The sequence below is a fragment of the Pantherophis guttatus genome, chromosome 11 (assembly GCF_059756535.1).
Source record: "Pantherophis guttatus breed Tessera chromosome 11, ASM5975653v1, whole genome shotgun sequence".
NCBI classification, from domain to species: Eukaryota; Metazoa; Chordata; class Lepidosauria; order Squamata; family Colubridae; genus Pantherophis; species Pantherophis guttatus.
In genome coordinates, this window is record NC_142073.1 from 22593062 (window position 1) to 22616127 (window position 23066).

The 23066-nt window shown below is 43.5% G+C and overlaps 1 protein-coding gene across 2 annotated transcripts; it reads right to left on the reverse strand.

Annotated features, from left to right (window-relative positions):
* Positions 1 to 1200: 1200 nt before the first annotated feature.
* Positions 1201 to 23040, reverse strand: PSME3IP1 (proteasome activator subunit 3 interacting protein 1). Of its 2 annotated transcripts, none has more exons than XM_087877009.1 (7): positions 22938 to 23040; positions 19715 to 19855; positions 18767 to 18865; positions 15707 to 15829; positions 12512 to 12641; positions 8493 to 8560; positions 1201 to 2562 (listed from the first exon to the last, which is right to left on the reverse strand). In XM_087877009.1, exons 2-7 carry the CDS (start codon positions 19842 to 19844, stop codon positions 2342 to 2344), a joined length of 771 nt encoding a protein of 256 aa, XP_087733135.1. In that variant the 5' UTR covers positions 19845 to 19855; positions 22938 to 23040; the 3' UTR covers positions 1201 to 2341. The 2 variants fall into 2 exon arrangements, with proteins under 2 accessions (XP_087733135.1, XP_087733134.1); XM_087877008.1 differs by having other exon boundaries at positions 22886 to 23007.
* Between the last annotated feature and the right edge of the window lie 26 nt (positions 23041 to 23066).

Here is a 23066-nt window from a genome sequence, read left to right on the forward strand (position 1 = left end):
ATGATGGACTTACAAGGTCTTCCCATGGAGTGAACCAAGCCTTTTAGTTCTGCAGCTGTTCTAATGTGAAACCAAGATTGAATGGTGGCTTCTATTAACTGGGTTTTATTGCTGGGTCTCTTCTGACTAAAAAGTTTCTTTAGTTGGCTCCATAGACTTTCAATTGGATTAAGGTCTGGGCTCTTCCCAGGCCATTCCAGCAGTGGAATAGGAATGAAACTCCCCCCAAAAAGTGGTCCTATTAGCCATGAAACCTCAAAAATACACTTTCCCCAAAATTCACAATTCTGTAGTACCGTGTAGTACCCAAAAATAAGACATCCCCTGATAATAAGCCCAATTGGGCATTTGAGCGCATGCACTAAAATAAGCCCTCCCCGAAAATATTTAAACGCAGAGCTGGAAATCAGATAAGATGGCAAGAGGAGCCCCATCTTGCTCCACGCGCCCTAAAATAATATGACCTCCCCAAAAATAAGGCCAAGTGCTTATTTCGGGGTTCAAAAAATATAAGACGGGGTCTTATTTTCGGGGAAACACAGTAGAAAATGAAAATACATTTTTTTCTTTACAGTGATTGAGGAGAGACGTAGATCAAGCTTACATTCGTCCTGCTGGTTCTCAGAAACTTAAAACAACATGGAAATACAGCTAGTCCCTTACAATTCACTTAGGGACCATTCGAAGCTACAGCGACATTAGAAAAGAGTGGCTCATGATCATTTTTCACATGACCACTGCAGTCTTCCCATGGTCACAAATTCAGCTGCTTGGCAACTGATTCATATTTATGACGGTTGCAGTGTCCCGCGGTCATGTGATCCCCTTCTGACAAGCAAAAGTCAATGGGGGGAGCCAGATTCACTTAACAACCATGTTAACTAGCCTAACAACTACAGTTGTTGTTAGCTATGTAATTTAGTTATGTAAAGTTATGTACTTTACAACGGTGGCAAGGAAAAGTCGTAAAATGGGCCAAAACTCACTTAACAACTGTCTCGCTTAGCAACAGAGGTTCTGGGGTCCATTGTGCTCTCCCTGTACTTGGGCTTCGTTCTTCCTGGGGCTACTCCAACCACTAGCTTTGTTTCAACGCCGAAAACACGTCCATCCGAGTGGCTGGAACTTGGCCCAATAGAACCTGGATTCTAAAAGCTTTCCTACAAAGTAGCCAGAACAAGCGTACCGTTACTCAAGGGAGGCTGTCCAATAGCCAGGGGTTTAATAGCTTTTCTTCAATAAAACAGAGATCACAGTATCAACTGGGTGAACAGGAAAGTTTCATTTGTACATCAATCAAAGCATTAAAGTAGAACTACATGCGCTGTAGGTCGCCCAGAGCAGGGGTCTCCAACTGTGGCCACTTTAAACCTGGAGGACTTCAACTCCCAGAATTCCCCAGACGGTTGCCAAAGTTGGAGACCTCTGCTCCAGAGAATTTCGGTTGCTGACTGGCCTCCTCCAAGATTCCCAGCCATTAGGAAATTACTCTGGCGTTTTAGGCATTGTGAAGTAACTACCAGGGATATTACTTTTTGCAGTAATGCTTCCACACTAAACCCAGCCACTCCTTCAAAAGCTCCTTAGTCGCCTTGTGGGGAGGAAAAAAAAAAAATCACGATAGCCTTAAATGGAAGCTCAAGATTTTCTGGAACTGACCGTCAACTTTAAAACTCCGCAGTTAAAAGAGGAATTTTGGCTACCAAGGAGATCAAGGGATGATAGCAAAACACGGCAGAAGGACTAAGTGGAGAAACGTGAAGGGCAAAATCCAAGACCTTTTCCCCCCCCCCTTTTTAAATGCTTTGGGATAATTTTTAATCAACTACATGAAAACGGGGTGACACTTGTCAAAATTCACTTCTTGCTGCCTGTGTGATTGTGTGGCCTCTTCCCCCACTTTAATTACATCACACAATGACTCTTTAACAACTAGAGGAAGGACCGTTTTTGCCTTGCAGTGAGGCTGCCGCTGATCTCTTCTGAGAATATTCCAAAAATGATGTGTAATCGCCCTACCGCCTTTCAGCCTGAAGGCTCTTCTCATCCTTGCCCTTCAAGGGGATCCAGGGTTTCATTCTCAATGGGTACCCCTGAACTTTCTCCTTCCTGGCTAGACTCCCCTCAAACGAAGCAGAGTCTTGGGGAAAGGCTTTTGGGGGTGGGGGAGGAGACAGGGGGAAAGAGGAGGCCAAAATACCATGAAAAACTACTGCAGTACATTATTTTGGCGTTATCCCACCCCCCAAAAAAAGGAAACGGGAAAAAAAAGGGGGTGAACTTGAGGGAACGCCTGGGATGAAAGAGGACATGAGTTCTGAGCGAGACTCCAAGAAGCAGCCTAGAGTGGCGCATCGAAAAAATTGCTGCCACGGAACACGGAGGAGACAATTTTGCCCGTCGAATTGATGGTGCCCTCGCTGTCCGAGCTGGATTCGGAGTCGCTGCTTCCTGAGTAAGCCCCAAGGCCGGGCAGGATGCCGATGCAGACGGCGGCCGAGGGGCAGTGGAGGGCAGAGCCGCTCATGGCACTGCTGCCCAGGGAAACGCAAGATGGTTTTTCTGAAAGAGAAGAAAAAAAAGGACTGTGGAAATACAGTTTCACGATCGTATGCTGTTTCCAGTTTCCTTCAAACAGAAGAACGTCTTATTTATTTTTTATTTTATTTTATTTTAATTTATTTGATTTATATGCCGCCCTTCTCCGGAGACTCAGGGCGGCTTACAGTGCGTTAAGCAATAGCCTTCATACTTTTGTATATTTTATACAAAGTCAGCTTATTGCCCCCACAAACTGGGTCCTCATTTCACCCACCTTAGAAAGGATGGAAGGCTGAGCCAACCTTGAGCCTTGGAGAGATTCGAACTCACAGTAATTGCAGGCAGCTGGATGTTAAATGCTGCCTTAGTAGGAGACATTAGCCTCCTACGCCACTCAGGCTCCTAAGGTTAAGGCTCTTAAAAGGTTAAATCATGGCCACTGGATTATTAAAACTGAGACGTTTCGTTACTCATCCAAGTAAGTTCTTCTATCAAAATTAAGGTTTGGGTAAGCAGAGTCAGAGGAAAGAATCAATTCTTGCCATACAGACTGCAGGGGGTTTCTGCCCAAAACTGAGGACAGGAGCAAAATGGGCCTTTAACCCCTTAATTAAGTGTTCCTAAACTGTGGCAACATTTAAGATGTGTGGACTTCAACTCCCAGAATTCCTTCAAGAATAAGAATTCCCATGGCTGGCTGGGGAGTTCTGGCAGTTGAAATCCACATGTCTTAAAGTTGCCAAGGTTGAGAGGCAATGCTCTAATCTCTTCAGAAGCTTCTGCCGGGTAGTCCTTGACTTATAAGTGGTTGCTTAGTGACTATAAAAAGTTATGATGGACCCCAAAAAAGGGGACTTATGAAGTTCCAACGCTTGCCCATCCCTGGTCATGTGACTGCACTTCAGGTGCTTGGAACAAGGCTGCATTTGGGGCTGTTTGCAGAGTCCTGTGGTCTTGTGACTGTGTTTTGTGATGGTTTTGCGGAAAATCATCACTTCTAGTTTTTGGCCAAGCTGCACCATAGCAATCCATCCATCCATCCATCCATCCATCCATCCATCCATCCATCCATCCATCCATCAATCAGAATAGAGTTGGACCTTTAAATAATAATAATAATAATAATAATAATAATAATAATAATAATAATAATAATAATAATAATAATAATAATAATAATAATAATAATAATTTTATTTCTATACCGCCCTTCTCCTGAAGGACTCAGGGCGGTGTACAGCCAATTTAAAAACACAAGACACAACAATGATTAAAAATTAAAATAATTAAATAGATTTGGCCGGTTTAAAACCCCAAAAATTTAAAATACCCCAATTTAAAATTATCATGTCGATAGCCCGGCCTGGCGGAACAACAGGGTCTTCAGTGCGCAGCGAAACACCCGGAGGTCGGAGATCTTACGTATTTCCGGGGGCAGTTCATTCCACAGGGCTGGGGCTCCCACAGAGAAGGCCCTCCCCCTGGGTGTCACCAGCCAACATAACTTGGCTGATGGCACCCTGAGGAGACCCTCTCTGCTATTGGTGGCAGAAGTCGGTCTCGAAGGTACCTGGGTCCTATGCCATGGAGCGCTTTAAAGGTGATGACCAACACCTTGAATCGCACCCGGAAGACCACTGGGAGCCAGTGCAGCTCACGCAGGAGGGGTGTCACACGGGCACAACGAGTTGCGCCCATAACCACCCGCGCGGCCGCAGGAGCAGGAGACCCTATACCAGAGATCTTCAAACTTGGCAGCTTTAAGACTTGTGGACTTCAACTCCCAGAATTCTCCAGCCGGAGTTGAAGTCCACAAGTCTTAAAGCTGCCAAGTTTGAAAACCTCTGCCCTATACCATTTCAGACTGTTCAGTCTCTTCTTAAAAACCTCCAGTAATGGAGCACCCACAACTTCTGACAAGCAGCTGTTCCACTGATCAATGGGTTTGCTTAATGACTACGGGAGTCGCTTAATGACTGCCACGAAAACAGTCATAAACTTTGGTCAGTCACATGACCTGTTTTACATCCTGTTAGATGGCTGTTATATGACTTACATTAGGCTCCCTAACAGTCATAACTCAAGGACAACCTATACCCCAAACTCAGTTCTGAATTGAAGTAATTACTGTTACTGAAAATCTCTTCCACGACTCCCTCGATATTTGGCACATTGCTCTGAGATGGTCCAGGAAACTACGTGAGCAAGAGCGGGGGAAAAAAATAAAAATAAATCCAAATGATAATGTTAAGAGCTCTTAGCTCCAGTGAAATTGCTTAAAATTCATGACTTGCATATCTTCTGATTTTTATTTGCTGGATCTGTCTCAACTTTGCAAAGAGCAAGAAATTTGGATGAATGCCGCTGCAGATCTATCAAAATGATCGACGGATAACTTGATTTGGCAATCAAAAGCCGAATTGCATCTTTTGACATTTCAATGAAAACTCTTTATCTTGCAATGCCGTAATGTCAGTCTTTTGGCCGTGGTGAGAGCATTGGAAAGATAAATTTATAGCCTTATAAATGGTCCAGTGGATTGAAGGCCTGATTGCAGTTGTCATCTGTGAATGGATTGCCTACAGACATAGACTTTGTGTGGACAAGTGTAATGAAATAAATATGGGTCTCGTTTATACAGAACACGGTAGGTTAAAATAAAAAGAGATAGTTGTGCAAATGTATCAGAAATATATACATATATATTGAATAATATTTGCCTTAGACAAGTATATATAGAATTGTAACTACCCTGTTTCCCCTAAAATAAAATATCCCCTGATAATAAGCCCAATCGAGCTTTTGAGCGCATGGCAATAAGGCCAAGCGCTTATTTCAGGATTCAAAAAAATATAAGACAGGGTCTTATTTTCGGGAAAACACGGTATTGTTATAATGGTATATATTTTTTTTCGTATTTTTTCACTTTTTTGTCATGTTTTTTGTTTTATGCATTCTTTTTCTTCCCTTCTCTTGGACAATAGTGATATTACTATTACTAAATTTAGAAAAATCAATCTTACCAGATCTCTTAATCTCAGCTTTTATGGTTTTGTTTTGCTTGATTGCAGCCTGAGTACATCCAAAGTTACAATCTGCTTTTATCTTATTGGTGAGGAAAAAGGCAGGAGGGGAGGGACAAAACATCCGTTCTGCACATCTAGCAGTGAAGGCATCAGGCTGGAAACCAGGAGATGGTGAGTTCTAGCCTTAGGCGTGAAAACCATAAGCCTGTGGCATCAACAGATGGGTAACTTTGGAAACAGTGAATTCTAGTCCCATGTTAGGCATGAAAGCTGGCTGGGTGACTTTGGGCCAATCACTAAGACAGTGAATTCTAGTCCCATCTTAGGCATGAAAGCTGGCTGGGTGACTTTGGGCCAGCCATTCTCTCACAGCACAACCCACCTCACAGCGTTGTTCTTGGAGAGAAAATAGAAGGAGGGAGGAGGATCAGATCTGTTCGCCACCTTGAGTTATTTATAAAAAGAGTAAAGGTACGATTAAATAAATAAAAAAAAATCCCTGCCTATGGGAAAGAATTTGAAAACTTTGGCTGAGAAGACTCTCCATCCAGGAGAAAGACCTAAGCCTCGTTCTGTCTCCAGTGAAGTGAAAACATCTCTCCAAATGCCAAATTTTTGTGTGTGCAACGTGCCATTGTGGGCCAAGCGTCACACCGAATTATCAACCATCCCTGCCAAGCATTTGGGAGAATGACTAATATTGAAAGAGATTAGAGGCAGCCACCCTTCTGTGGCTAATTAGCCTGGAGACCTTAGAAGGGGAACCAAGTGAGCAGATGGCAAGGCAGTGTGCAACAACACCCATCCCTTGAATTAGCCACATGCCTGGCCTCCGGAAGCAAAACAGCAAAAGTTTGGACCAGGCACCATCACAAAGACAGACATAGTCCAATTTTGTGAAGTTTCTGTCCATAGTTCTCTAGCAATTCTGCCCTGGGAGAGACTTCAAGGGCCACAATCAGTAAAAGAGATTGTGAGTTATGTCAAGCAGAACAAACAGCGATGCATCTGTACGGAGGCTAATGGCGCGGTTCTCAAACCAGGATACTGAGCTTGGAAAAGTCATCTTTTACTCTTTTCAGACACCGGGTTACTCCGATCCAATTGCAATGCTGGATCACATTCATTTTGTCTGAATGTTCGCAAGAGATTTTCGATCATCCGTGTCATAGTTTTTATCCCAGAGCTTTAATTGCACTCAACAATGAACTAAAGGGCCACCATCAGTGAGCTGTTGGACAGCATTACTTGGTCTGTTGTGTGGATGTTTGGGTGGTTTAGAGGTGGGGAATTTGTGGTGGGTGGGGGTGTGTTTGGGGATTGTTATGTGTGTTGGACCTGGTCTTTGGCCGTTAAGTGAATTTCATTGTATGGGTATACTGTGTATACACGTACAATGACAATAAAGTTATTCTTATAGTTAGCCCAAAGGTGATTTTTTTCCTAACTGTATTGTACTGTACTCCAGTCTATTCAATTCAATTCAATTCAATTCTGTTCTGTTCTGTTCCACTCTGCTCTACTCTACTCCAGTCTATTCAATTCTGTTCTGCTCTATTCCAGTCTATTCTGTCTTATTCTGTTCTGCTCTGCTCTACTCCAGTTTCCTCTACTATTCGGATAAGACCGCAATAGGACCAGGACTCAACATGGCAGGTGTGCTGCAGCTGAACCAAAAGATTCAATTTGGATTCTATCTATCCCTTAAGACCTTAATAGGGTTAGGACCCAACACGGCAGTTGAGCTAATCTCCTCCATAAATGGGAAAAGCTCTCCTCTTCGGAATGTAGCGGTGGGGCTCCAAAGCAGACAGTGCGACATATTGTGGAATATATGAGGGAAATCTCAGAGACTTTCTGCCTGCAATTCCACCGTGGCTTGACTTTTCAAGCATCCTACCTTTGAATTTGTAAACAGAGTAAATCGTTTCAGTTCTGTTCACTGAGAATGTAATCATGATGTGCTTTTTAAAATTGTTGCCATAAGCTAAATAAATAAATATCTTCTCCTACCAGGCCCCCTTGCATGGACAGCTTCTTCCAAGAAGAGCACAGTCAAAGGCTGCTCACTCAGTCTAGTCTGCTGCTAGATTTCATCCAATATCACAGTGTTTCTCAGCGTTCTTGGCATTTTTAAGAAGGGTGGGCTTCAACTCCCAGAATTCCCCAGCCAGCTTTGCTGTCACCAAGGTTGAGAAACACCGCAGTATCACATTAGTAAAATCCCCTTCCATCCCAACCTCTCAAAGGCAGAGCTAACCATGCAAAGCACTGAACCAGGGGTGAAATGCTCCCAGTTCGGACCAGATCGCCCGATCCGGTAGCGATGGAGGCGGGTGGTTCAGAGAACCAGTAGCAAAAATCCCTGCCCCCCCGCCCAGCTGAGCTGTGCAAACATCAGAGGCTTTTTTAAAAAAACAATTTAAAGCATTTTTTCTACAACCTCTTCGGCCGAAAAAATGCTTTTAAAAGTAAAAAAAAAAAGCATCTGATGATCACACGGCTCAGCTGGGATCATCAGAGCCTTTTAAAAGCATTTTTTCTACAACCTCTTAAGAGCCTCTGACGATCCAAGCTGAGTTGCCTGATCGGCAGAGGCTTTTTTTCTTTTAAATGCCTCTGACAATCCCAGCTGAGTTGCCTGATCGGCAGAGGCTTTTAAAAGAAAAAAAGCCTCTGCCGATCAGGCAACTCAGCTGGGATCACCAGAGCCTTTTGAAAGCATTTTTTAACAACCTCTTCGCTGAAGAGGTTGTAGAAAAAATGGTTTTAAAAGTTAAAAAAAAAAAATTGGCCATGCCCACCCAGTCACATTACCCCCCCTCCCCACTAAGCTACGCCCACAGAACCGGTAGTAACAAATTTTAGATTTCACCGCTGCACTGAACCCCATAAACCTGGAATCTTCCCAATTCGGATACACACCTGCAACCTTATCGTGGTCAGGATCCGGGTCCAGTTTCAATCTTTTTACACTGTTGGCACCTTCTGAACTGCAAAGAGACACAAATCCGAAGAGCGGAACTTAAATTAGTTCCTTTATGGAAAACAGACAAGCAGAAAGATATAAACACATCATACTAAGGTGACCGCAGTTGGTTCAGATGCCACAGCTGGCTGACATCATTCCTCCATAAACGGTGAGTTACAAACTACAAGGCAGTTCTCATCTGGCGTGGTAAACCAAAGATTTTTTAAAAAATTATACAACCCTATTATGGTATTAAGAATGGAGAAGAGAAGTAGCTCAGAACTGAACTGAGGTGGGTTTTGTCTGAACTTGGCTTTCTTCTGGCAGATGTTTCATTACCAGACTAGGGAACATCAGCAGTGCTTCTCATGTGGTTACTAGCCTGATAATGAACCCTCACAGGAAGAAAAAAGAATGCTACCCTTATGGCTTATCACAGTACAAGACACAGTACAATTTAGAACAATCAACCAGAGGAACCACTTGCCTTCAGAAGTTGTGGATGCTCCAACACTGGAGCTTTTTAAGAAGAGATTGTACAACCCTTTGTCTGAAATGATCTATGGTCTCCTGCTTGAGCAGAAGGTTGGACTAGAAGACCTCCAAGGTCCCCCCCCCCCGACTCTCTTATTCTTATCTTTGCAAATTAGCAATTAAGAGAACATGCTAGAATACACCTTAATAGGAATGGCTGCTATGAAGACAGATTGATTGTTCACACACTGGATAGCCTTTCTCCTCCTCCGGAAGAAAATGATGTTCTCATGTGAAACGTTACAAATCACAAATGCCAATTTAGGAGAGGCTTCCTACGACTCACTGCCTTCCGTTGAGGGCCTGTATACTGCGCGAGTCAAAAAGAGGGCTGTGAAAATCCTGGACATAAACTGTTTCAACTCCTACCCTCAAAACAACGCTATAGAGCATTGCACACCAGAACAACTAGAGACAAGGACAGTTTTTTCCCGAATGCCATCGCTCTGCTTAACAAATAATTCCCTCAACACTGTCAAATTAGTTACTAAGTCTGAATTACTATTAATCTTCTCATCGTTCCTATCACCCATCTCCTCCCACTTATGACTGTATGACTGTAACCTTGTTGCTGGTATCCTTACGATTTATATTGACTGTTTCCCTATGACTATCATTAAGTGTTGTACCTTATGATTCTTGACGAATGTATCTTTTCTTTTTATGTACACTGAGAACGTATGCACCAAGACAAATTCCTTGTGTGTTCAATCACACTTGGCCAATAAAGCATTCTATTCTATTCTATTCTATTCTATTCTATAGTCTTCATTGGGCACTACCATGCAGTAATGGATGGTAGTGCTCAATGAATAAATCAGTGGAATGGCTTGCCTTCAAAAGTTATGGGTGCTCCATTACTGGAGGCTTTGAAGAAGAGACTGGACAAACATTTGTTCAAAATGGTATAGAGCCGTGATGGCGAACCTATTTCACGCGTGCCAGAAGTGGCATGCAGAGACCCATCTCTCCGGGCATGCCAGCCATTGCCCGTTGCTCTTCCGAGTTCCGTTGCACACATGTGCACTGGCCAGCTGGTCTTCACATGTGTGGGAGCGCCAGAAACTGGAAAAGCAGCTCCCTAGTGCGCATGTGCATGCCGGGAGGCTGAGCTTCCAGTTTGCGGTGCACACCAGTAAGCTGGTCTTCGTGCATGCATGCGCACCAAAAACCACAGCTGGCCAGTGCGCATGCTGCAAACCGGAAGCATGTGCATGCCAGGGAGCTGCTCTTCCAGTTTCCAGTATTCCCCCTGCGCGCACACTCCCGTTTCGGCACTCGGTGCAGAAAAGGTTCGCCAACACTGGTATAGAGTCTCCAGCTTGAGTAGAGGAGTTGGATTAGAAGATCTTTTTGTTGTCTCAGCTCATCCCTTGTTTCTCCTGATCAGGTAAACATCCAATAATCCTGCCTCTCAGGCTTCCGGGAAAGACCCAAAGACCACAAGGCTGAGGATCAGTGTCTCACAACATGTCAGTTTCCCATCCACTCACCTTCCTAAGATAAAAATAGTGAAGAGGGAGAGAGGAGCCTGTCAGGCACATGTCGACTCTGTAAGCACTTAGCATAGCCTTAGGGTTCCAACCTGCGGCTACTCTGGGGCGAGAATCCATTATGCACTGATTCTCTTGCTCTCCTCCTCGTACAGGTAATCCTCGACTTACAACCACAACTGAGCCCCAAATTTCCACTGCTAAGCAAGACAACTTAAGTGTAGTACTTTGCCCCATTTTATGATCTGTCTTTCAACAGTTGTTAAGTGAATAACTGCAGTTACCACCGTATTTTTCAGAGTATAAGACGCACCTTAGTTTTTGGGGAGTAAAATAAGAAAAAAGCTGATTGGCAGGTGGATCTGTTCCCGGAATACCCCCAATCAGCTGTTCCCACAGATGAATTTTAGCAACAGGTTCGTTGGTTGTGAGCTCTGTGCCTTGCCTTTTTTGCTTTTTTTTTCTGCCACTGAAACTTCTGAAACTCTGTTTCAGAAAAAACTTTTTTTCCTGCCTCTGAAAGCCTCCGAAACCTGGCCCTCCTTTTCCTGGAACGTATCCAGAAGGAGATCCAATTCCTAATGAGATCTTTGGGGAGACTTGTCGCTGAGCGGCTGCCCATTGCAGGTCCAAGTGTACCTTGTTTCCCCAAAAATAAGACATCCCGATAATAAGCCCAATTGGGCTTTTGAGCGCATGCCCTAAAATAAGCCTCCCCCTGAAAATAAGCCCTCCCCAAAAATATTTAAATGCACAGCTGGAAATGTAAGACGGCAAGAGGAGCCCCATCTTGCTCCACACGCCCCAAAATAATAAGACCTCCCTGAAAATAAGGCCAAGCGCTTATTTCGGGGTTCAAAAAAAATATAAAACAGGGTTTTATTTTCGGGAAAACATGGTAACTGAATATATCCAGATGCTTCTGGATATGCAGAACCTCATTTCCCGATGTACATACATGTCACAGTTATAACGCCAGCTCCGGAGGGAAAAAAAAGAGATTGATTTCATCCAATTGCCAAAAATCTGGAATGCATTGATTGATTGATTGAATTTATATTGCCGCCTATTCGCCCATGGCACCTCAAGGCGGCTTACAGAATATAAAACCACATTTAAAACAATAAAACTAATAAAAAGAATCAAATAAATTAATATAGTATAATGTAATAAAATCACCCCCACCTCCTGTCCTGGCGACAACAGATCACATGAGCCATTTAATGGGCTCCATGCCGCTCTGGGTTCCCCAGGCCTGCTGGCAGAACCAGGTCTTCAGCGCCTTCCGGAAGAATATGAAGAGGGGAGGCCATTCTAATCTCTGGGGTAATAAAGTTCCAGGGAGAGGGAGCCACCACGGAGAAGGCCCTTCTTCTGGGTCCCACCAGGTGTATCTCCAGAGGCGGGTTTCAAAACCCATCGCTACCGGTTCGCTTGTGGGCGCTCGCGTGTGACACTTCTGTTCAGCCACTACCAGTTTGCCCGAACCAGTAGCAACCCACCACTGTGTATCTCCCTCAGGGATGGGACCCGCAACATTGCTTGTCTTCCCACTCTGGTGGGTCAGGTAGATGTGACCGGCAAGACACACCTGGTCCCAAGCCATGAAGGGCTTTAAAGGTGACAACCAGCACCTTGAATTGAACCCGGAAGCAAATCGGCAACCAATGCAGCTTCCTCAGGAGAGGTGATACATGTGCACATCGGGGTCTGCACAAAACCATGCAGGCCGCTGTATTTTGCACCAACTGGAGCTTCCGGATGCTCTTCAAGGGCAGCCCCACGTAGAGCGTGTTGCAATACTCAAGACGGGAAGAGACTAGGGCATGAGTGACTGTGAGTCATTTAATTAGTTTTACTGCATGGAAAAGTCCAAAGATTTGAGTTCTTTGTTACTGCTGCTACTCTGAGCCTCGGGGGCAAAACTACCGAGTTGCAAAACATACCTTCTGTGTTTCACAGCTCCTGCCAACAGCTTGGCCTGAGAGAATTTGCTCTTGTTTTCTGATTTTACCGAGAGTTTCTTGTCCGCTTCCTTCTTCAAGTCGGCGCTCGCTCCGACTTTTGACAAAGTGTTGTGAACTCAAAGTTAAGGAGAAAAAGAATGCAGTGGGGGAAGCACAGAAGACACGCAAAATAAAATTGTGCTACAGCTTTATACGCTGTTGCATAGCCGTATTTACAGCCCCACAAGCGTTAACCAGTAGGTTTATTAATTTCTTTCTTACCTCTTTGCTACTACACTTACTTAGCATTTGGTTATGGCATACAAAAAGTTTGGAAAGAGAGTACTGTATGTACAAATATGTGTAAACTAACTTTACTGGACCTTTTTCCCCCCAGCAAGCATAAAGTTAAGAGGACTGATACAAAGACCTATTCAGTTAAAGCAAGAAAACTTGCACGTGGCACACGCAATCCGTTCAAGTTAACCATCTACTGAACTACATAACTTGGTCTATTATAATATTAGAGTTCAAACAAAGAGCTTTTTCTTAAAACCAAATAAGGATTAGATTCAAATTCTACATTTCCTAGTTTTTACCTCAGCTAAAGCTAACCTGTGCATATTTCTCTCTCTCTCTGTGTGCATCTCTCTCTCTCCCCCTCCCTCCCTCCTCTAAATAGAGATCGATAGCGATATGTAGATAGATAATCTCTGCCACATTAGATTCATATCATGATTAGTTTGGAATTCCGCTAAATTAGCTCTCTAGTGCCACCAACTGAATCTGAGAATGGCACTGGCACGCTTACCAAAAACCAACACTGGGCAGGATCTTTATGGAAAACAGCCCAAAATAGCCACAACACTTAGATTTATATACCACTTCACATATATAATGCGTTTTACAGAATCAGCATATTGACCCCCAATAATCTGGGTCCTCATTTTATTGACCTCAGAGGAGGCAACCTTGAACTGGCTGGGGAATTTTAGGAGTTGAAGTCCACCTGTCTTCAAGTGGCCAGGATGAGAAATCCTGGCTTAAAGAAACAGAGATGAGCACTGCCACCTAAAGCTGGCTACAAGTAGCGGAGTAAAGGAAAGTCCAGTTGCCTCCTGAAAAAGCACGTTAGCCTTTCTTTTTCATAGATGCTGCGAAGTCATGCACAGCCCACAGAGCAGCAACTGGTAAGTCACAGATGGAAACTGGAAACAGCTAAGCAAACAAAAGATAAAAGGATGAAATCATGGAAAATTTACAGCGGAGCCTCAGTCAAACCAGCCTGACCAGCCAACACACAGCCTAGCCCTTTAGAAGCTTAGTCTGGCAAAAGCTAGCAGACGTGTGCTTGAACAGGAATTCAATGGCTTTTCATCCCCCGCCCCAGTAGATTTTACTCACATTATTAGCTGAACTAATAACCCCAGCCTGCTGTTTGTTCAATCCAGTGATGAAATGTAAAATTTGTTACTACAGGTTTTGTGGGCGTGGCTTGGTGGTGGTGGGGTAATGTGACTGGGTGGGCGTGGTCAACTTTTTTTTTAACTTTGAAAAGCATTTTTTTCTACAACCTCTTCGGCCGAAAAATGCTTTTAAAAGTAAAAAAAAAAACTCTCTGATGATTGCGCAGCTCAGCTGGGCGGGGGGTGGGGGGGTGGGGGCTGCCATCGCTGAACCGGGAGCATTTCACTGCTGGTTCAATCCATATGCAACAAACCTGATATTTTAAATATTTAAAATCAAGGAGACATGTAGACCATGATGAGGGACTCACCGAATCGGGAATCTGGACAGACCACACTCTGCAGTCAATTTAAAAAAAATATGGACTTTTATGATAATTCCTGGTGGATATTTCTAGATTTGTACAAGTTGACTGGTTTGGTCACTAAAGAAGAAAAGATACTGTAAATTTTAAATGGGAGTCAGTTTGCAGTGAGATTATTATTTCAGCTGTCTTCACCTTATGACTGTTATTAAGCCCAGAATGATGGCTGTAAGTCATGACAGTCATTAAGTGAGTCTGTTTTACCTAGATTTTTTTTTTTTGCTGGAAACCTGGAGAAACCTGCATAGTATGTCATAAGTTTGGGTAAAAAAATGCAAATCAGTTGCCAAATGCCCAAACTTTAATCACATGACCAGGGAGAGGGAGGCACCTGTTGGAACTACTCAAATGGGAGGTCTGGTGTAACTTCAAATGGTCGCTAAGCAACCAGACATAAGCCGAGGACTACCTGTAGGCACAGAGATGGAAAGATCTGATGCTCCCTGCAAAGGAGAAAGACAGCCCAAGTGCCCAAATGTTGATCATATGATTATGTTGTGATGATTGTTAAGACTGGTCATAAACCACTTTTTTCAGTGCACTGTTAACTTTGAACCGTTGCTAAATGAACGGTTGAAAATGAGGGACTACCTACACAAAGTTGTCCGATGTTAAAAGTTCATGATAAAATATAACAATAGACACTAAAACTGTATAAGTGGCAATAGTTAAGAATATAAATGTATGGATATCATTACAGTCTACTTTTCAAATCAAATTGCATTGACTGTCTCAGGCCAAAGATTTAAAGCAGCAAAACGATTTATAAGTGTGACACATCATGGCACAACAATGACGCTTATTCACCCCGACTAAACTATTAAAGCCACTCATTTAGTGACCGTTGAAAGTTACAACGGCACTAAAAAAAGTGATTTATGACCGTTTTACACACTTAGGACTGTTGCAGCATCCCCAAGGTCACGTGATCAAAATTTGGACACTTGTCAATTGACTCATATTTATGTCCCAGGGTCATCCGGTTCCCCTTTTGCGACCTTCTGACAATCAAAGTCAGTGGGGAAGCCAGATTCATTTAACAACCGGGTTACTGACTTAATAACTACAAGGGTTCACTTAACAACTGTGGCAAGAAAGGTCATAAAATGGGGCAAAACTCACTTAACACAGAAAGTCACTTAGCCACATAAAAATTTTTAGCTCTATTCTGGTGGTAAATTGAGGAATAGTTGAAATACCTTGCACACCAATAATGTAAACTTGGCACTTGTCTTAGAAGAATTTAACACTCCAAATAGTTCAAAGACAAAAACAAGGCTTCCCAGAAACACGCTGATGGCTGCTTCTGAAATCCCCCCTACCCCAGAGGAAGAAGGACCCCCCCCCTTTCAGGGCCAAGGATATCCGGTACTCATTCAATTCCTTGAGGTCTTCTTCGTGACGCTGCTTTTCTATCAGGACTTGCTGCCGAGAAACTTCATCGAGGAACTTGGACTCATCTTCATCCAGGCCCCTGACCATATTTTCTGTAGAGAACAAGCTAAGATTGCGATAAACCCACAAATTTGGCTACAGCATCTCTGCCGTCTTATTTCAGCATGGTTTTTTTTTTTAAATTCCATCAGTTAGGAAGATATGGGACAGCCTGTTGGATGGACCTCCCATTCAGATGCGACGGGCCACATTTGAGTTTGGACCTCGTCTCAAACTTACAAACGCTGTTTCTGAAGAACTCCAGATAATTGATGTATCTTATATCATTTATGTAAATTTACTTGTCCGACTATGAAATTGCATTAATTATGGAAATGTCATCGATCAGCTTTAACAAACTTTTGGTTCCTGCAGACCCCCCTCCTTCCACCATTCAAGCTTTTACTGAAGATTTAAGAGCCTCGGTGGTGCAGCGGACTAAAGTGCTGTTAAGTGCTAGCACATAGCTGCCAGCTGCCTGCAATTAGTGCAAGTTCGAATCTCACCAGGCTCAAGGTTGACTCAGCCTTCCATCCTTTCGAGGTAGGTAAACTGAGGACCCGGATTGTGGGGGCAATAAGCCAACTTTGTATAGAACAACACCGCTTAGGGGGCCCCGAAAGCCCTAATAAGCAGGTATATACAAAAAAGTATGCAGGCTATTGCTATAATGCATTGTAAACCGCCCTGAGTCTACGGAGAAGGGCAGCATATAAATTGGACTAATAAATAAATAAATAAATAAATAAATAATTTATAAAAAGGCTGAACCACCATCCTGGCTGATGCTATCACAGTAAATACACATTCCTATTTACCTGTTTTGCTGCCATTTAATCTGCTTTCAAGATCCATATTTCCCAAGAATGTGAAAGTTTACACAGTCTTCTTTTATAACACTATAGCTTCCTAGACAGGAATATTTTTTTTTGGCCTGAGGAGCACTTACCCATTCACCCCACTGCCAATCTGAAGCAGCCCAGAAACAGATTTCATCATAGTAGGGCCTGGGCTGCCAAACTTTTAGCGCAATTTGATGAACTAGCTTGCAGTGCCCTGGCTTACGCGTAGCATAAAAATCAGAAACCTTCATTTATAAAACCCAATCGTTGGGATAATGCAACATGCTAAGGCAAAATCAAAAAACCTTTACCGCTTGCCACAATGTGTGAACCTGTCAGAAAGCAGAAATAGAAAACGTAACTCTAGCAAAAAGAGCACCACTCTGAACTAAAATTCCTCACTATGGAATCTGGAGGTTCATTCAATAATCTGGGTTCTGAGATCAAAGGCTACTGAAGATACAATGCTTTATAATCTTAAGGACTAGAAACATTAACAAAGCAGTATGTTTTACTGTTAGTGTTAACTATACAAAATTCTACTCAGAGTCGGCAAACCACTTAGCCCTGAAAAAGAGCCTATGTCTGCAGACCGGGTGATGCTTTTACACACCAAGATAACAAAATACAAAAAAGAGAGGTGGCGATGAAGCAGCACAAGAGGCAGACAAAACCAATTACTTAAAATGCACCAATGGACTCTTTCAACCGAAGCCAAGACAATTGTGGCTCAGCACAATGTACAACCACTCCTTTCCAAAAGCCAATGATTCCATGACAGAATGAAGGAAAGGCCATGAGAAAGGGCCAGTCTACGGATGTTGCATCTCACAATTGTCCGGATGATCCTTACCTGAAAGGCTGTTGCCAGCCAACGTAAACAAGCTAGGACTGTGTTTATTAACTTTAGCAACTTGTGTGGGCTTCAATTCCCAGAATTCCCCAGCCAGAAAATCCATACACTTTAAAGTTGCCAAGACTGTGGAATACTGAGCTAGGGAGTTGACTAACTGGATACAGTGAGATAATTCTGAGTTGAAGGATTGGAGAACACCTCATATTCAAGCATCGAAAGAGTTTTCTGAGCATGCAGGAGTGCAAACATAACATCTATGTGTTAATGCTTCAAAGCAGCTGCACCCAGTGGTGAAATGTAAAATTTGTTACTACTGGTTCTGTGGGTGTGGCTTGGGGGGGATGTAATGTGACTGGGTGGGCGTGGCCAACTTTTTTTTTTTTAACTTTTAAAAGCATTTTTTCTATAACCTCAAGAGGTTGCAGAAAAAAATGCTTTTAAAAGTCTCTGACGATCAGGCAACTCACCTGAGATCATCAGAGGCTTTTAAAAGCATTTTTTTTCGACAACCACTTCGTCCGAAGAGGTTGCAGAAAAAAATGCTTTTAAAAGTAAAAAAAAAAAAAGCCTCTGATGATCGCGTGGCTCAGCTGGGCATGGGGGGAGGGGCAGGGATTTTTGCTACCGGTTCTCCAAACCACCTGCCGCTATCACTACTGGATCAGGCGATCCGGTCCAAACCGGGAGCATTTCACCCCTGTCTGCACCTCTTTTCTAAGGATCATGGGGCTGCTCTAAGGCAGACTTTGTCAAACTTAGCAACTTTAAGGTAGGTGGACTTCAAGTGCCCATGGCGGGTTGGGAAATTCTGGGAATTGAAGTCCACAAGTCTTAAAGCCGCACCCCTGACATAAAGCTTCACATTAGGGAAGAAAGATCAGGAAGTTAACAACAAGTGGTGCCAGATGGAAAGATAACACACAAATGATTTCTTCTCGAGGTCATTTCCCCATTGTCCACGGACGTAGGAAGGTAGAAGAAACCTGTGACTAAACCTGCAACTTTTGAAGCGAAGAAGAAAAGTTGGCAGCTTTGCCAAGCTTCACACTTCAATGCTTTCCCCTTTCCTCTGCGGAAGTGGGCAGACTGGTTTCTGGATTCCAGCAGTAGCCAAGAAGCCAGCTGTGGTACCCTGGCACAACTGTAAGAGGGTGGCAAAGCCTTCTCCATACGGAAGCATTTCAGGAGGGACAGTTCTGTTCTTAAGGATGCCATTCCAGGGAGACAAGAAAGAAAAAACAAGGGGTCAATCTTTGTGTGGCTGAATTTCAGGGACGCTTAGTGAAACTTACTGAATTTGAACTGTTCTTCAAACTCCTGCTGCTTCTTGTCCTTCTGTTCCTGAAGCCTTTCATAGAGAGATCGGGGATCATACACTTCTTCGGGACATTCTAGGAGAAGGAGAAACAGATTTGTCAGTCAGAATTCAGGAATTGCTCTAACAGAAAATTTACTCCATCCATCGAGTTAATCAACCACATGCGAACCGGGGGCAATCCACCACTGGAACATTGTTATCTGTTCAATATTACTATACAAACTTTCTTCCTTAGCTTCCTTTTCCAGTTAAATAAATAGCTAGGAATATTTTCAGGACATTGAACTGGTCTATTACTGTATTTTTCAGAGTATAAGATGTACCGGACTATAAGACATACCTATCTTTTTTGGTGAGGAAAACAAGAAAAAGAAATCTGCCTCTGCCTCTCAGCAATTTTGCCTCCTTGCAGCAAACAGCCTGCTTTACTTTCATTTTCGTTTTCAGCATAGCTTGATTAGCATAAGGAAAAAAAAAAATCTGCTCCCAGCAATTTACCTCCTTGCAGCAAGCAGCAGAGCCCCACGCAAAACTGCAGAGAGCAAAACAGCTGAGAGTCAGGAGGCCGATCCAATCAACTTGTGCTAATTAGGCTGTGCTGAAGCTGAAAGGAGCTGTTTCTTCTTGCTGCAAGGAGGTAATTGCTGGGAGGCAGACGCCAAAAGGTGGGAGCCAGTGGATGGGCGGAGCTACATTTGGTGTATAAGACACATCTAAATTTTCACCTTTTAGGGGGAAAAAAGGGAAAAAAGGTGCGTCTTATACTCCGATAGTTTCATCTTGGTTATTACTTATAACTTTGCTCAAATAGGTTGCAGTGCATGTCCATGGGCCAGTACTTGGTTGAATGCTTCTTAGATCCACACTGAACCTGCTTGGGATTGTGACTCTTTAGATAATCCCCCAATTGACAGCCAAATACCTTTGGGGTCTTCAGGTTTCCGAACCTTCTCCCATTCCTCCTGTCTTCGCTTGCGTCGTTCTTCTAACTCAGCTTCTGAGACAAATCTTTTGTTAATTACAAGGTCCGCGCTGCTTTCTCCACCTTCCATTCTGGAGCAGCCTATGCAGAGAAAAGGGTTAGAACCAGGCCTGTAACTATAAGCTGTGCTTTCTAGCCTAGAATGGTCAATAATGCAATTTTTGCCTTGTATCTTGACTTAATAATACAGGTCTAGCACTTTGCAAGTGTGATCATTTGCCCAACAAACAGACAAAGGAAGACGAGAACACAAAGGACATGTCAGATGCCTATCAGCTAAAAAAAAATGCAAAGATATTTGAATCAAAGAATCAAATTAATTTTCTCCTTTCTTCAATCTCCTATTGGCGTTTGAAAAACAGATTTTCCACTGACCAAATTTGACTTTTAAGGTTCTTTCATTGACTAGGGATAAAGACCTTCCAAAATAAACAATGACTGGCCCTTTTGGAAAAGGGAAGGTTGGATCCACTTGAATTCTCAACGAACTGTAAATAATTTCAAGCAAAGATCTTTTTATGCTCGAGAAGCTCTGGGTGAAAAAAAAATGGTGGGACAAAGAATGCAATTATTTCTGCCCTATCACTCATAAAATTTAGGATTATACAGATTTAACACTAGAAACGAAAAGGAGGCAGCAACACACACTATTTCTTCAGCTGTAGGGACGAATTCTTCCCTCTATTAAACCAAGTCTCAACATACAAATTCAGAAGAATTAGATTTAATCAGAGCTCTTTCCTGGAACTTTTAAATTAATTGACATAGAACCATGAGAGTGACAGCTGTGATAGGAATACTATTTAATATGAATGAATAAAAACCCATGTTTTGAGAGGGTTTACTACCTGGGCAGTACAGCTGGTCCTTGATTTATGAACCAAAACATTTATGTGACTACACAAGATTGTCCGCTAGATGACATGCCCCATTTTATGACATTTTTTCCACAGTTAAGCAAATTACTGCAGTTGTTAAGTGAATCCAGCTTCACCACTGATTTTTGCTTATCGGAAGCCAGCTGGGAATGTTATCTGACTCCAGGAGAGTACAACTATCATAAATACACACCAAAGGATCCAAGTTTTGATTACATAACCCTGAGGATGCTGAAATGGTTATAAGTCATTTTTCCCCTGTGTTGTTATAACTTTTGAAAGGTCACTAAATGAATGGTTGTAAATCAAGGATTACCTGTATTGCGGATGGGATTTTTTATTTCTGAAAAAATGTCTCCAAACTGCAGAAGCAGGGGTGAAATTCAGCAGGTTCTGACAAGTTCTGGAGAACCAGTAGCGGAAATTTTGAGCAGTTCAGAGAACCGGCAAATACCACCTAGGGCTGGCCCCAGAGTGGGGTGGGAATGGAGATTTTGCAATATTCTTCCCCCAGAAGTAGGGAGGGAATGAAGATTGTGCAGTATCCTTCCCCTGCCACGACCACCAAGCCATGCCATGCCCACCAAGCCATTCCCACAGAACCAGTAGTAAAAAAATTTGGATTTCCCCACTGTGCAGAAGTTTAAAAAGCTAATAAGGAAGTCCAGATGGGTGTCGTGCGTATATGGCACACAACAATACTACTCATTACAATATAGGAGGGGCGAAGAAAAGAGATCAGCAACAATGCTAGTACCGGTAGTCCTTGACTTACGACCACAACGGAGCCCAAAATGCCTGTTGCTAACCAAAACCAAGGAGCCTTGGTGGCGCAGCGGACTGAAGTGCTGTTAAGTAGCACTTAGCTGCCAGCTGCCTGCAATTACTGCAAGTCCAAATCTCACCAGGCTCAAGGTTGACTCAGCCTTCCATCCATCCGAGGTAGGTAAAATGAAGACCCGGATTGTGGGGGCAATAAGCTGACTTTGTATAAAAAGAATACTGCTTTGGGGGGGGGGGGGGGCGAAAGCCCTACTAAGCAGATATATACCTGCTTAGTATATCTTTTCCAGCAGGCCGGCCTGGCCTAAACTCTCTTTTAAACTGTTTTTTAAAACTTTTAAATTTTAAATTTGTCTTATGAATTTGGGGTGTTTTAAATTTTGTTTTCCGGGCCAATTATTTAATTGTATTTTAATGGTTTTTTAACATTTGTATTATATGTATTTTATTTGGCTGTTCACCGCCCTGAGTCCTTCGGGAGTAGGGCGGTATACAAATTCAATAAACAAACAAACAAACAAAAGTATGAAGACTATTGCTTAACGCATTGTAAGCCGCCCTGAGTCTCTGGAGAAGGGCGGCATATAAATCAAACCAATAAATAAATAAGTAAGTAAATAAATAAACAAACAAACATTTGTTCAGCCCCATTTTACCACCTTTCTAGCCACAGTGCTTAAGCGGATCACTGCAGCTTATTAAGTTCAGTAACCTGGTGGTTAAGTGAATCCGGCTTCCCCATCGACTTTGCTTGGCAGAAGGTCGCTAAAGGGGACCACACAATGCCAGGACAATGCAACCGTCGTAAATATGAGTCAATTGTCATGTGTCTGAATTTTGATCGTGGGGGGGATGGATGCAGCAACGGTCATTAAGCGCGAAATATGGTCCTAAGTCTCTCTTTTTTTTTTTGCAGCACCGTTGCAACTTTGAACGGTTGTAAGTCGAGGACTACCTGTCCTGAATGGTTCTCCCCCCCTGAAATCTTTCCTGGTGGTCCCCCATCCTACTGATTTTCCCATCCAGGCTGTGCTCAAGGTCGTTTATAAGGAACCCCGAAGGATTCTGGAGTCTGGCCCGTCGAGGGACACCCCACTCCTGTAGCCTCCAACGAGCCCATGTGGCTGTGGATGATGGGAGCGGGAACCATATCGGGAAGGCTACGTTTTGCATGAAGGACGGGTAAACGTCATCCTAATAATGGATTAAGCTGGTCTGTCGCCGGATCCTCAGCAAAATCTCCGGCAAAACGCCGAACCGGGAGAATTTCGCAAAAAAAAAAAAAAGGTCGATTCGAAACAGGTTTTTTTTCCCCCTCACGGACAGAACCGGATCATCTTTGCCCCGCTTTCTCCTCACGCGACCCCTTCCCCGCTCCTCTCCTCCGAAGCCCGGCCACGGGGGGGGGCTCTCAGGCCATAAAAGGACGCCCCCTCAAAGAAAGACCCACCTCACCGCCATGGAACCCCCTCAGGCGACTCGCTCCTTTCCCTCAGACCCACCTCGCGGCCTAGAGGCCCGGCTTCCCCCCGAGGACACGCCTCCCCGATCCTTCCGCACTTCCGCCCCGCCTCTTCCGCCCGCTCGGCGAATCCCAATCCAAGCCAGGAGGCCGGCCGGCCAATGAGAAA